This window comes from Anolis sagrei, chromosome 5 (assembly GCF_037176765.1).
Source record: "Anolis sagrei isolate rAnoSag1 chromosome 5, rAnoSag1.mat, whole genome shotgun sequence".
Classification (NCBI taxonomy): Eukaryota; Metazoa; Chordata; class Lepidosauria; order Squamata; family Dactyloidae; genus Anolis; species Anolis sagrei.
The window spans coordinates 148,519,670-148,532,141 of record NC_090025.1 but is presented as its reverse complement, the minus strand read 5'-3'; the positions used below and the strand labels follow the sequence as shown (position 1 = coordinate 148,532,141).

The 12,472-nt window shown below is 39.3% G+C and overlaps 1 protein-coding gene across 6 annotated transcripts in view; it reads left to right on the top strand.

Moving 5' to 3' along the window:
- The window catches only part of PPP1R12A (protein phosphatase 1 regulatory subunit 12A), a 110,528-nt gene that overhangs the window by 39,562 nt on the left and 58,494 nt on the right, over positions 1 to 12,472 (top strand). For all 6 annotated transcript variants that reach the window (XM_067469116.1, XM_067469115.1, XM_067469114.1 and 3 more), the window contains exon 3: positions 8,165 to 8,283. In XM_067469116.1, coding sequence (XP_067325217.1) covers positions 8,165 to 8,283 — 119 coding nt within the window. The remainder of the gene's footprint in view (positions 1 to 8,164; positions 8,284 to 12,472) is intronic.

Sequence of the window (12,472 nt, the reverse complement as noted above, 5' to 3'; positions counted from 1 at the left end):
TTTTAGTGGTCTCATCGCAGCAGAGAACACAAAGACACATTTATTTTCACTGTAAAAGTAGCACCCATTTTTAACCTTCCAACCAGAAACGAATTTTGAGTGTTATAAGACAAGTGTGAAGGGGAAACGTATAAGTAATTGACATAGGTTTGTAAATAGTTTATTACCTCAATGACCGTAGTTAGTATGAGTTGAGAATGCTTTCCAAAAGATGTTGTCTTTTATTCAGTATGTATAGACAATAGTCTTGTTAAAAACAAAAGTATGTGGGTAATAAAGGTAGGTAGGTAAAGGTTTTCCCCCTGACATTAAGTCCAGTTGTGTCCGACTCTGGGGGTTGGTGCTCATCTTGATTTCTAAGCCAAAGAGCCAGTGTTGTCTCAAAAAAGCTTAGAATTGCAACAGATTCCGATGACCTTTTGATCATCAAGGTCATGTCCGACATGACTTCATGGAGCACCGTTACCTTTCTGCCAGAGCAGTACCTATTGATCTACTCAAATTTGCATGTTTTCAAACTGCTAGGTTGGCAGAAGCTGAGGCTAACAGTGGTAGCTCTCCCTGCTCCCCGGATTTGAACCGGTGACCTTTTGATCAAGTTCAGCAGCTCAGCTGTGCCACTGGGGACTTATACCCATATTTACTCAAGTTTCATGTACTATCAAATCTTATGCACATCTCAATTTCCAAAATCTTGAAACAAAAAACAAAAAAACCTATTTGCTGGCAAATTCAGTCTGCAGTGGCACAAAGTGCTCTCTTTGTCATTTGGTCAACAAATGTGTTCTTTAGATTCCTTCTTTAAAAACAATGTTAGAGCACCAAAACCTCCAGCAATGGAGAGGAAACTGCCTTGGTTCAATGCTATGGAATCATGGGGGCTGTAATTTGAAAAGATATTGAGCCTTCTCTGCCAAAGAATGCTGATGCCATGCCAAACTGCAAATCACAGGTTTGCATAACATTGAGCCATGACAATTAATTGAGTGATGACATCCTTCAAAGATGAGCTCCAGGTGCTCCTGAAGCAGCTTCCCTTTTGGCTTTGGCCGAGCACTCAGATTACTGTATGACATGAATCTAATGTGCATCCTAAATTTGGAGAGATCATTTAGCCAAAAAAAGTGAGGATTAGATTTGAGTAAATAAAGGTCAGATTAATTGTGTGATATGATTATCTGTTTTCTGAGTATTTAGATGCCATTTAGGGATCATATTGGTACATGTGCTGTGTGTGTGTGTGTGTACATTAATGCACATTGCTTTGTTGCGCAGAAGGAAGCAGCCCCAATTTTGTGGTCTCTTCCCTGATAGCAAATTAAATAATAAGTTTTAACGTGATGTTAAACAAACCAGAAATGTATATAGCACCCCTCCCCTTTCAGCAGTGTTGTAGGAGAAAGTAATGTGCATCCCTCTTATAAATATTTATATCAGAAAGGAATCTGTTGCAATTCTAAGCTTTTTTGAGAAGTCTTAGCAGAAAAGGAAAATTATGTGCTTCAGTGAAAGGCTGCAGTATTTCCTCGTGTGGATTTTTTGAATAGAAACTTTCTCTTATTTGCAAGAGCGTGTGATCTTGTTTTCCCTCATCATCAGAAGCGAGAGTTGAAATGGCAACTCATATGTGTGAGAGACTGATCTTAGCTGTTCTGGGATCTCTCATGAGGCTGGCTGCAAGGGGAGCCAAGGCAACACCATGTTTTTACCTCCTACATCCATTCCCTTGGAATTGGCCATTCCTGGGGAGACAGGTGTTGGAGGTCTACAAAATGGTCCCAGTCCCTTGGTGGAAAGAGTGACCACCCTAAAGATTTCTCTGGACCCAATAAGGAAGCAAATTGCAAATACATCTTTCAGCCTCTTAAAGGACAGCAGGTTGAGAACTTAGCATCTCAGCAAATATAGAATCTGATAAGAATGCAAACTAAAGAAAGCAAAAAAGGGGGAAAGGAACCTGTTAAAAAGCTCTCAAAACGTATGTGTGCCCAGTAGAGATGTGTTGTGTGTTTTCTTCTTTGTTGTTTATTTATGATGATTGGGGAGGGGAGGGCAGAGGAAGATGCCCTCTACTAGGTCAGGAGAGAAGCCTCAATGCTGCTTAGTAGAGAGGAAAGAAGAAGGGCTACTATGTTAACTTTCTGAAATAGACTCCTGTCTACAGACTGCACCATGTGAACTTCAGGGCTACACAGAGGAGACACTCTCTCTTTCACTCCCAGCCAGGATCCCAAAGGCTACTTGGTCATTATGAGAGAGGTTCTTTCGGTTGCCAATAACTTTAGTGTCTAATTGACATTAATAGCTTTATCATCCATGAATTTGCCTAGTAACTATTTCATGCCTCCCTTCAAACCAACCAAGCTTGCAGCCATCATGGTTTGTCACAGAATAACCCAGTAGTTTCACCATACTCTATATGAAGAGTTACTTTTTCTGCTCTGTGCCTTCTGTCATTCATCTTTATAAGATGATCGCACTTTCTTAAAGAAATAGAGAGAAGAGATGTCTCATGCTCACACTTTGTGTAATAGTATAAACCTCTATTGTATCTCCTTTCCCTAAAGTACCGTGAATAAACCAAGCCCTAATTATTTTGTAGTTTTCTTATGTGGGGAGTTATTTCAATCCTATCATTATTTTTGTTGTTCTTTTCTCCTCCTTTTCCATCTCTACAATATTCCTTTTGGGTACACAGACTTCCAATGGAATCATATTCTAGACTTGCATATTTACGAACTATAATTAATTCATTAACTTGGCCATAGTGCAACATATTGTATACTTACAGAGATTCACTAACAGATTTCAATTTACCCTCCTCTCATCTTCCTTTTACTTGGTAGAGTGGAAATTAGAGCAAAGAATAAGAAAGGGGAAGTGGTAATAAGGTTGAAATATAGAAGGTGAGTAGAAAAAAGTGAAAAGAAAGGAAGAAAAGGTAATGGGTAAGAGTTTAGCCCCAGACTCCTCAGTTCCACCGAGTTTGTAAAATTCCATGAATTTACTTCAACAAGGAGCAATTGGTTTAGTTGTAACAATATTAGTAAATGTTAATTAGTATGTGTACTAAGAAAGTATATACTGTATTTCTTTGATTCTAAGACACACTTTCCTCTATATAAACATTACTAAAAATGGGGGGGGTATCTTAGAATTGTGTCGCTTTTTTGACCAGATCCTGAGTGCATACCCTACTTACGTGGGTTGCACTCTGGCACTATCACACTCATTGGAAGGCCATTCTGGTGGCTCCCCCCCCCCCCCCCCGGCCATACAACTTCAGATAGGAAGACAACCACCCACCCAAGCCCCAAGGTCAAGCCCCCTTTTCAGCCTCCCCAGAACGTACAATCCTGAAGGATCTTTTTCAGGGACTGTGCTTTCATCCTAATCAGGTGTTAAGGAGAACACCAAACTGTTACACCCCCCCCCCCCCCCGAAATATGTACTACAAAACACTCAGGTGTCCGCCTAGTATCTTTTTCCCACAGAAAGCAAAATGGCACACAGACCACCCTGTAGGTCAGTGGTTCCCAAACTTATTTGGCCTACCCCCTGGAAATCAATTTTTCTAAACCTTCTCTTCTTTCTTTTATGCTTTCACTGTCCCCTTACAGTTATTCATCACCCCCAAATGCACCTGTGGCCATTACGCCCCCAGGGGGCGGTAATGCCCACTTTGGGAATCACTGCTGTAGGTCCTCCAGAAAGATGCCATTTCCTTTATCGTATAATTGAACCCCATCAGGCCTGTAAAGGTCAAGGTTAGTGGGAAGTCTTTTTGGCTGTGGTATGTAATGTTCAGATAAGAACTCAATTTCATGGTTCAATTGACCATTTTTAAACTTTATCGGTCACACGGGGGGCACCCTCCAGACCCACCTAGGTAGAATAGCTACCCAAACCAATGTTACTATGGCCCAATGAGCTTGGATATCAAGGAGGTCATCTGTAGCTTTTAAGTTCAATGTGTTACCTTTAAGTAGCCCCAAATCATTACCACACTCTAAATGGCTAACCAGGATATCAGGAGTAGCAACCTTTTGGCTAGGAAAAAAGGAGGACCCATAATCTGCTCAAATAAAGCCCTCTTGATTTAAGCTTTTTTTTTATTTCCACTAGACATTTTTCCCTTACTGACCAAATGTAAGCAAATATTAGTCCTTACATTTTCACACTTTAATTACATACTTTCTTCTGGAAATATGCATTCCTATTTCATATGATTGTTGTGAAAAGAAAAGGATGGGTTGGAATAATGTATACTGCTTCATTCAAGAAAGATAAAATTCATTCTGTGTTGTGTTCCTCTTTAGTTTTGAAAAGACACAAGGGAATAATGAGACTTTGAGAGTTATAGATAAAAGTGTATTTAGAACTAGGATTGGGAATCTTGTAAAATAAACAGGCAATCTTCCATCTTGAAACATAGCCTAACCTTTTAAATCTTGTAGCATAACTCAATTTTTAGTGTACAGGCAGACCTCAAGTTTTGAACAAGATAAGTTCTGTAGGTTTGTTCTTAAGTTGGATTTTTATGCGAGTTGGAACAGGGACATTTTTAGTGTAACTCCAGCCTTCTATATACATATCTTCTTAGCTTTGGATAGCACAGGGAAGAGTTAACACTCCTGTGGTGTTTCTTTTGCTGTTTGTAACCCTGTTCAGAAGATTTCACCTCACTTTCCTTCCCTACCCTGCGATAATTAGATTTTGAAAAATGTGGCTTGTGAAAACAAGAATTGGTGATAAAGCTTCGGCGGAGATCCCTTTTACCCATGGTAATGCTCCCAAGAGTGAATTTCCCTTCAAGGTGGTAGATTACTCTCACTTCCTGTTATCTCACCCCTATTCCTGATGAGCCCCCGGTGGTCCAATGGGTTAGATCCTTGTGCTGGCAGCACTGAAGACTAATAGGTCGGAGGTTCGAATCCGGGGAGAGCATGGATGACCTACCTCTGTCAGCTCCAGCTCCCCATGCAGCGACATGAGATACGCCTCCCACAAGGATGGTAAAACATCCAGTCGTCTCCTGGTCAACATCCTTTCTGATGCCCAAATCTCTCACACAAGAAGCAACTTGCAGTTTCTCAAGTCACTCCTGACACACACACACACACACACACACACACACACACACATACACACACACACACCCTATTCTTAACAATGAACTGTTTGTAAGTCAGATGTTTGTAACTTGGGGACTGCCTGTACTGATTATGAAAATGCTACTCTTGTTATTGGAAGTTTTGTGAAGTATGTGTTGACTGTACTATTTATTCAGTGGTTATGTCAGACATTCCATTCAGGCGGTGTGAATTTACCATTTGGGACAGTGATCCCTAAAAGTACTTCGTAAGAGATATTTCTACTGGGCAATCCATGTTGAATATGCTTCCACACTGTCCTGCTTAGGAAGAAAGTGCATCTCTTCTCTGTGTTGCCGCCCCTTTGTTATCATTATGTGCAGCATAGGAGGGACATCTAAGTTTTTCCATAATTAACATGGAATTACAGTAGTCTGCTGAATTAGAAGTAGAGTGCTTTATCCTGTTCACATGCCAAAATGCAGTTTTACCCTAGTTCCTGTGCCAAGACTAGCAGTAAAAAATGAGGCTGAACAACAAATGCTACCTTATTTGTAACATTAAGAAATTAGTTTTTCCCATTGTTACAGATTTTCCTACTTCAGTTAATAACATTTGGATGTTGATATCCAAATTTTTGTCACAAAATTGTGTGCAAGGGAGATTCTGATTTTAAAAATGGGTTGTACTATAAATACGATATATATGTGTAAGATCATAAATTCTGCCATAAAGTAGTTTTGTGTTCTACTAAATATGAAAAAGGACTAAATTAGAAATTAGTTTTTCCCATTGTTACAGATTTTCCTACTTCAGTTAATAACATCCAAATTGATATCCAAATTTTTGTGACAAAATTGTATGCAAGGGAGATTCTGATTTTAAAAGTGGGGTGTACTATAAATATGATATACATGTGTAAGATCATAAATTCTGCCATGAAGTAGTTTTGTGAAAAAAGGACTAAATTATTCATATGTGTGTTTCTGTCTGCCTTTCCTGGATTGAGGAGTTGAATGTTTGCCATTTATTTTTAGTATGCAGAAATCAAGGAGGTAAACAAGTACGATTTTAAAAGTTTTTTTAAAGTATAATAATGGACAAGCCACCAAAATACTTCAGTAAGCATCCATGCATGCAAAAATTCCTTAAAAAGATGACTAAGTAACCTGAAAACAAAGTTGACATTTAAGGGCTGTACAGTCAAATGAGAGTTGATGCTGAACTTGTGGAGGAGAGAATACAATTCTGGTCTTGATCATTTAGAAAGAGGTATCAGAGGCTGCCCATCTACCCACATTCAACATGACCTCACTAATAATTTTATTTAAATTAGTGCGATCATATGAGAAATGTCTTTTGAGAATTAGTATTCATAGATTCATGGAGGCACAAGATAAATGGTCAGTTAGCAGATAAAACTCTGTGATACCTTGTCTCGGAGAAATCATATAGCTTTTGGCCAGTTAATTGAGTGGCTAGATCATTCAGCTTTACCATTGTTGTCTTCATTGATACAAGCTCAGAGAACTAAAGCTTAATGATATAAAGAACATCTGCAATGTTAGAATGATTGAACAATAGAATCGGAAGAGACCACATGCACCATCTAGAACAGGCATCCTCAAACTGTGGCCCTCCAGCTGTTTGGGCCTCCCACTCCCAGAAGCCCTAACAAGCTTGTTCAATTGTAAGGAATTGTGGGAGTTGAAGGCCCAAACAGCTGGAGAGCTGCTGTTTGAGGATGCCTGACCTAGACCAACCCCCTGCTATGCAGGAAAAACACAATCAAAGTGTGTTATACACAATGTAATAATGAATATTTTGTGCAGTATTACAAACTGAAACATAAATCATATTCCAAAGGGGAAAGTCTCCATCCTTGCCTAGTGTATTTCCAAGGATAAATGATACAGAAAAATAATAATTAGTTAATATTAGAGTGGTTTTGCTCCTGCTTGTCCTGTGTTATTGGGTACATTTCAGTCTGTGATCAGTGATCAGCCACTTCATGTTTGTTGAAACTGTGCTTTTCCTGGCTTATAAAAGTAGACAGATGTAGTTTCTGGCTATGGGAAACATGGGAAATGGCCTATGCCAGGAGCTGGGGTGCCTTCAAACTGTTTTTGACTATTATTTATTTATTTATTTCACAGTTTTCTATACCGAGCTTCTCAACCTCATTGAGGGACTCAGCCCGGTTTCCAGCCATAAAAAACATATACACTCATTAAAATATCATATATCACAATTACAAAAACAACTTTAAAAACACTATATATAAAACTACAGTGGTCAGTCGTCCTATTAAGATGGATCTACATCAACTTCCATCCAGGGTCCTATGGTGTTGTCTTATTCCTTGAAGGCCTGACTCCACAGCCACGTCTTCACCCGTTTCCTAAATGTTAGGATGGATGGGGCGGTTCTGGCCTCCAGAGGGAGAGAGGCCACAGGATCTTTCACAGGATTTTCTTCACTGAGGCTGAGAAAATGTTACTTGCTTAAGTTCATTCTTATCTCCAAATTATTTGCTTGACAGAAAAAATCTGTAGCATCCGAAATATGAAATGTGTGTCAAGATCCTTCCACACTACCCCTGTATTCCTGGATCTGATCTCAGATCATCTATTTATCCCAGGTTATCTGGCAGTGGGGACTCAAATATTCCAGTTTAAAGCACATAATCTGGGATCAGATCCTGGAATATAGGGCAGTATGGAAGTACCCTTAGTCGTCAGCACTTTACAGCTGGGTTGTTGTCTCTGTGTTGTATATTTTCCCATATCTAACCAGACCTAGTATACTAGTAGAAGAGATTCCAAAATGGCTGTTGTACTTCTTATTAGAAGGTTTTTTAAAGCTTTAAAAACTGCATCATTGATTCATTCCTAAATATAATCCGAAAGGAACTACAAAGTTCCTGTTGATTAGGTGTCAAAGAGTATAAGTATATATTTACAATGTGTGTGCTTCTTAGTTTATATTTATGTGACTTTTTCACTGAAAACTACTCAGTAATTGCATCAAAACAATGCTGTCACATTAATCATATTTTTTTCTGTCCACAGATATTTAATTAGTCAAGGAGCACATGTAGGAGCTGTAAATAGTGAAGGAGATACGCCATTAGATATTGCTGAAGAAGAGGCAATGGAAGAACTGCTTCAAAATGAAGTGAATCGACAAGGTAGTTTTAAAAGTTTAAAATGCTACATTTTGCAATGTAAAAAGCAACAGTTTCACTCTTCATATAAGACAGCAAAATTTAGCTTATCAACATGGAAACTCACTTGGTCATAGTATTATATTGGACTTAGTGGAAAGTGTGTATAAGCTTACAGACTGCTCCTCCTCAAATTTCACTTTTAAAGGAATTTTCTTGATCAATTCTCAAATTTTATTTATTATTTATTTAATATTTATTTATTTATTTGGGAAATTTCTATATTGCCTTTCTCCAAAGGACTCAAGGTGGTTTACAATTGCATTAAAACATACAATATAACATAAACCATTAAAATTAACCCCAAATAAGGTTACATAATCTTCCTTGGAGGAAATTAAAATTATCATAAAATGAGCAAAAATATTCCAAAAATTCCCAAATAGAATTATAAATGTAAATCCTAGGCTTTTTTTTTTTTTGGATTAATATTTATAAAAGCTGATATTCCTCTGTATTGTTGGGACACTTCAGCCAAATTCAATTTTTTGTTTATCACTAAGTATTAATTCTTTCAATCGGTTTAAATATATGCTTTGTACTCGTATTTTTGGAGAATGGAAATCCCTCGTGGCTAATGGTGTTTGGAAAAGTAAATCTGATACTGCATGTTACTTTATTTGCATTACTTGATTCAGTGCTAAAGTAGATAGGATATGATTCACACAATTAACAAGTATTTTAATGTTTTTGTTTGGTTTTTTTAAAAAAACAAAACAAAACAATAAGTGATAGATATAAAACTCTGTAGTGGAATTGCATGGACTTTTGGTGACCACAGATTTTAAATATACTATCTGTAATTGGTGTGAAAAGAAACCCTTATAGTTATTAGATTTCCTTCATTGTAATTGAAACTCACAAGACCATCAGTGTGACTTTGGAGGACATACAAATGGTTAGAACTTTCTGCCTTGCTCATTTCACCCCTGAATCTGCTTTTCCCTACAGTCAGGTGCTGTTTTTTTTTAAGCCTTTTGTGCAATTAGTAATTGCAAGCATGCCGTAGTATCAAGTATATATTCCTTATCTCAAACTAGATATTTTTCAACAGGCAATTTTTGAACTTACATACATGTGTGTAGATAGCGTGTGAAGGAAAAAGGGGTGAATAGACTAATCAAAATGTATTTATTTATGAAATTTATAACCCGCCTTTCCCCAGTGAAGGGCCCAAGATGGCTTACAGCCAGTAAAAACATACAATATAAAAATTTAAAAGTTTAAACCATAAATAGTAACAAATGCTGTGATACCCTATTTTAAACCCCAATAAATTACATTAAAAACCACTCTGATCAGTGGTTCTCAACCTGTGGGTCCCCAGGTGTTTTGGCCTATAATTCCCAGAAATCCCAGGCAGTTTACTAGCTGGATTTCTATTAGGATTTCTGGGAGTAGATGGCCAAAACTTCTGGGGACCCATAATATTGGGGAAAGTGATGAACCCTGCGGGACCCCATAGTCTAATGGCCATAGGGTTGAGCAGGTCTCTCCCAACACCACCCTCTGGCTGTGATCTGAGAGAAAGGACTGGAACCACTGCAGAATAGTTCCTCAGACCCATTCCCATTGGTCGCTCCAGAAGGATATCATGATTAATGGTATCGAAAGCCTCTGAGAGATCAAGGAGAACCAAATACGTCACTCTCCACTTATCTAGTTCTTTGCCTAGATTGTCCACCAAGGTGACCAAAACCGCCTCTGTTCCCTGTCCCAACCTGAAGCCAGACTGAAAATCAGCTTCTGTCCACCATCTGTTCCAGAATTTTTGGCTGATGTATGGCAAATTGGACACCATTCTATAGTTCTCAAGCAGGGACAGATTAAGGATTTTTTTTCCAGCGTAGGTCTAACTACCGCTTCTTTTAGAGCCGTTGGGACCTTGCTTTAGTGGATTGAGGCGTTGATGAGCTCCCTTATCCAAGGCATGCACTCTCTAGCTTGTTTAACAAGCCAGGAGGAACACGGGTTCAGGATACAAGTGGTGGCCCTGACCTCTCCAAGGATCTTGTTGGCATCTTCGGGTAGAACCAATTGGAAGTGATCCATAAAAAGTATTCCAGATCTTGGTCAGGGCATAAATAGGATCACCTTTCCTGGTGGCTGGAAATTCATCTGAATCCATAAGTCTCCCAAGGTAGACCATTTTAAAGGGTCTGCCACCTCAGTGGAGGGTAGGCGCCCCGGTGAGTCTGAACCTGACCAAGAAATGATCTGACCATGACACAGAAACTATGTTTAGTTCGTCGCCATTATGTCATGATGCCCCCCACCCCTTGTGATGAAGAGGAGGTTAAGAGTGTGACCTGCTCTATGAGTAGGGCCAGATATCATTTTGGACAGCCCCACGGTAATCACGGCAGACATGAGGTCTTGAACTGCGCCTGTGTTGTATGTCAGCCTGTTCAGCCTCTGACTGTGTCTAATGATCAGGTTGCTTTGGATGATGGGAATGATAATATTGTGTCTAATTATCAGGTTGCTTTGGATGATGGGAATGACAGTGTTGTTCATGTTAAAGTTGATTCCTCTGATGGGAATGGGGATGCTGTTCATGAAGATGTTCCTGAAGGGAATGGGGATGATGGTCTGTTTCCTGGGCCTAGCTTTAGGGATGTGGGGCCTGAATGCAGTTCAGTTGATAGCTCGGACAGGCCTGTGTTGCTGCAAAGGGAATCTCAAGGTCTTGAGGCTGAGAGAAGCTCTGAGCTGCAGTCCCATGGTCAGTTATCTCCAGATGCAGATTTTAATAAAGCCTTGAATAGACTTAAGAGCTTTTAGTCAGCAGAGACAAACAAATCAGAAACTAAGGCACTCAGCCAGATTAAAGCAGAAGCTAGTAGAGAAAACAAAACAAAGGAAAAATCCATTCCTAGCTGTTTGGGAAACAAAGTAGATATATAGTGCTAAGTACATCTAACTTTAGACGAAGCAACATTGTATTCGCGAATAGTTCTCCATGCTATGCTCCTGGACCTTGGTCTTTGTTTGATTCCTGTTTAAGTGCCTTTGCTGTAGTTTTTGCCTTTGAAATCAAGCCTCTGGTTTAATGGACTTTCCTGGACTGTTACTTTGTGGATCTATTGTACTTTTTACTTCCTAATCAACTGGATTTGCCTTTTTACTGTGGATTACTTTTATTGCTTTGGCTTTTACTATCTTCAATAAACTTCTTGCTATTTTAACCAACTGGGTGGTGTTGGAGTACAACAGTCTGACAGGGAGCCCCCTATGTCAATGTTGAAGTCCCCCAGCACAACCAGTCTGGGGAACTCCAGCACCAGCCCCGAGATCAACCTTGCTAGCTCAAGTAGGAAGGTTGTTGGCTGGTACACCAACAAGATCCTTAATTTGTACTGGCAACTCACTCTAAGAAAGACACACTTAAGACCTTCCAACTGGGGAAGGAAGAACTGAAACTTCCTCCCCCTCCCCCCCCCCCCCCCCCCCAATCTTTACACATGATGATTAGTGGTTAGTACATAATAATAAAAAGGGTAATTTTATTCTCAAATCAAAAGCAACCTTGCCTATCGTAAATTAAAAAAACCCCAAATATTTTACCCCCACCTAGATTGATAAAATAACAGTCCAATAATAAAACAATGCTTCCTTATATACTAGAATGAATGAATGAAGTTGTAGGCCCTGGATATGCTGAGTACAGAATTTCGGGTTGTCTAAATTTGAATTCTTTACTGCATGTAATGTATTTTGCAAAGACTGGTCACAAAGCTTTCATGTTCATTTCTTTCTGTAGCACTAGAATAAGTGACTGTTTTCTTCTTGCCAGCATAATTCAGAGTTTCTAGTCCTGCAGAGAGGCATCCTTCTTTACTGCATGCTGTGCAGTTAGGGCGCCAAAATCTTGGCAGGAACAATGATAAATCAGCCTTTTCCATATGTACCCTGAGCACAAGAAGGTTTTTGCTGTTGGTGTGTGCCTTCAAGCCATTTTTGACATGGCAACCTTACACCGAACTCGTTGTGGGGTTTACTTGACAAGATTTCTTCAGGGAGGATTTGCCATTGCATTCCCTTGAGGCTAAGAACATAAGATTTGCACAAGGTCACTCAGTGGGCTTCCATGGATAAGTGGGGATTCGAAACCAGGTTTCCCAAAGGTTTAGTCCAGCAGTCTTAACCTGGC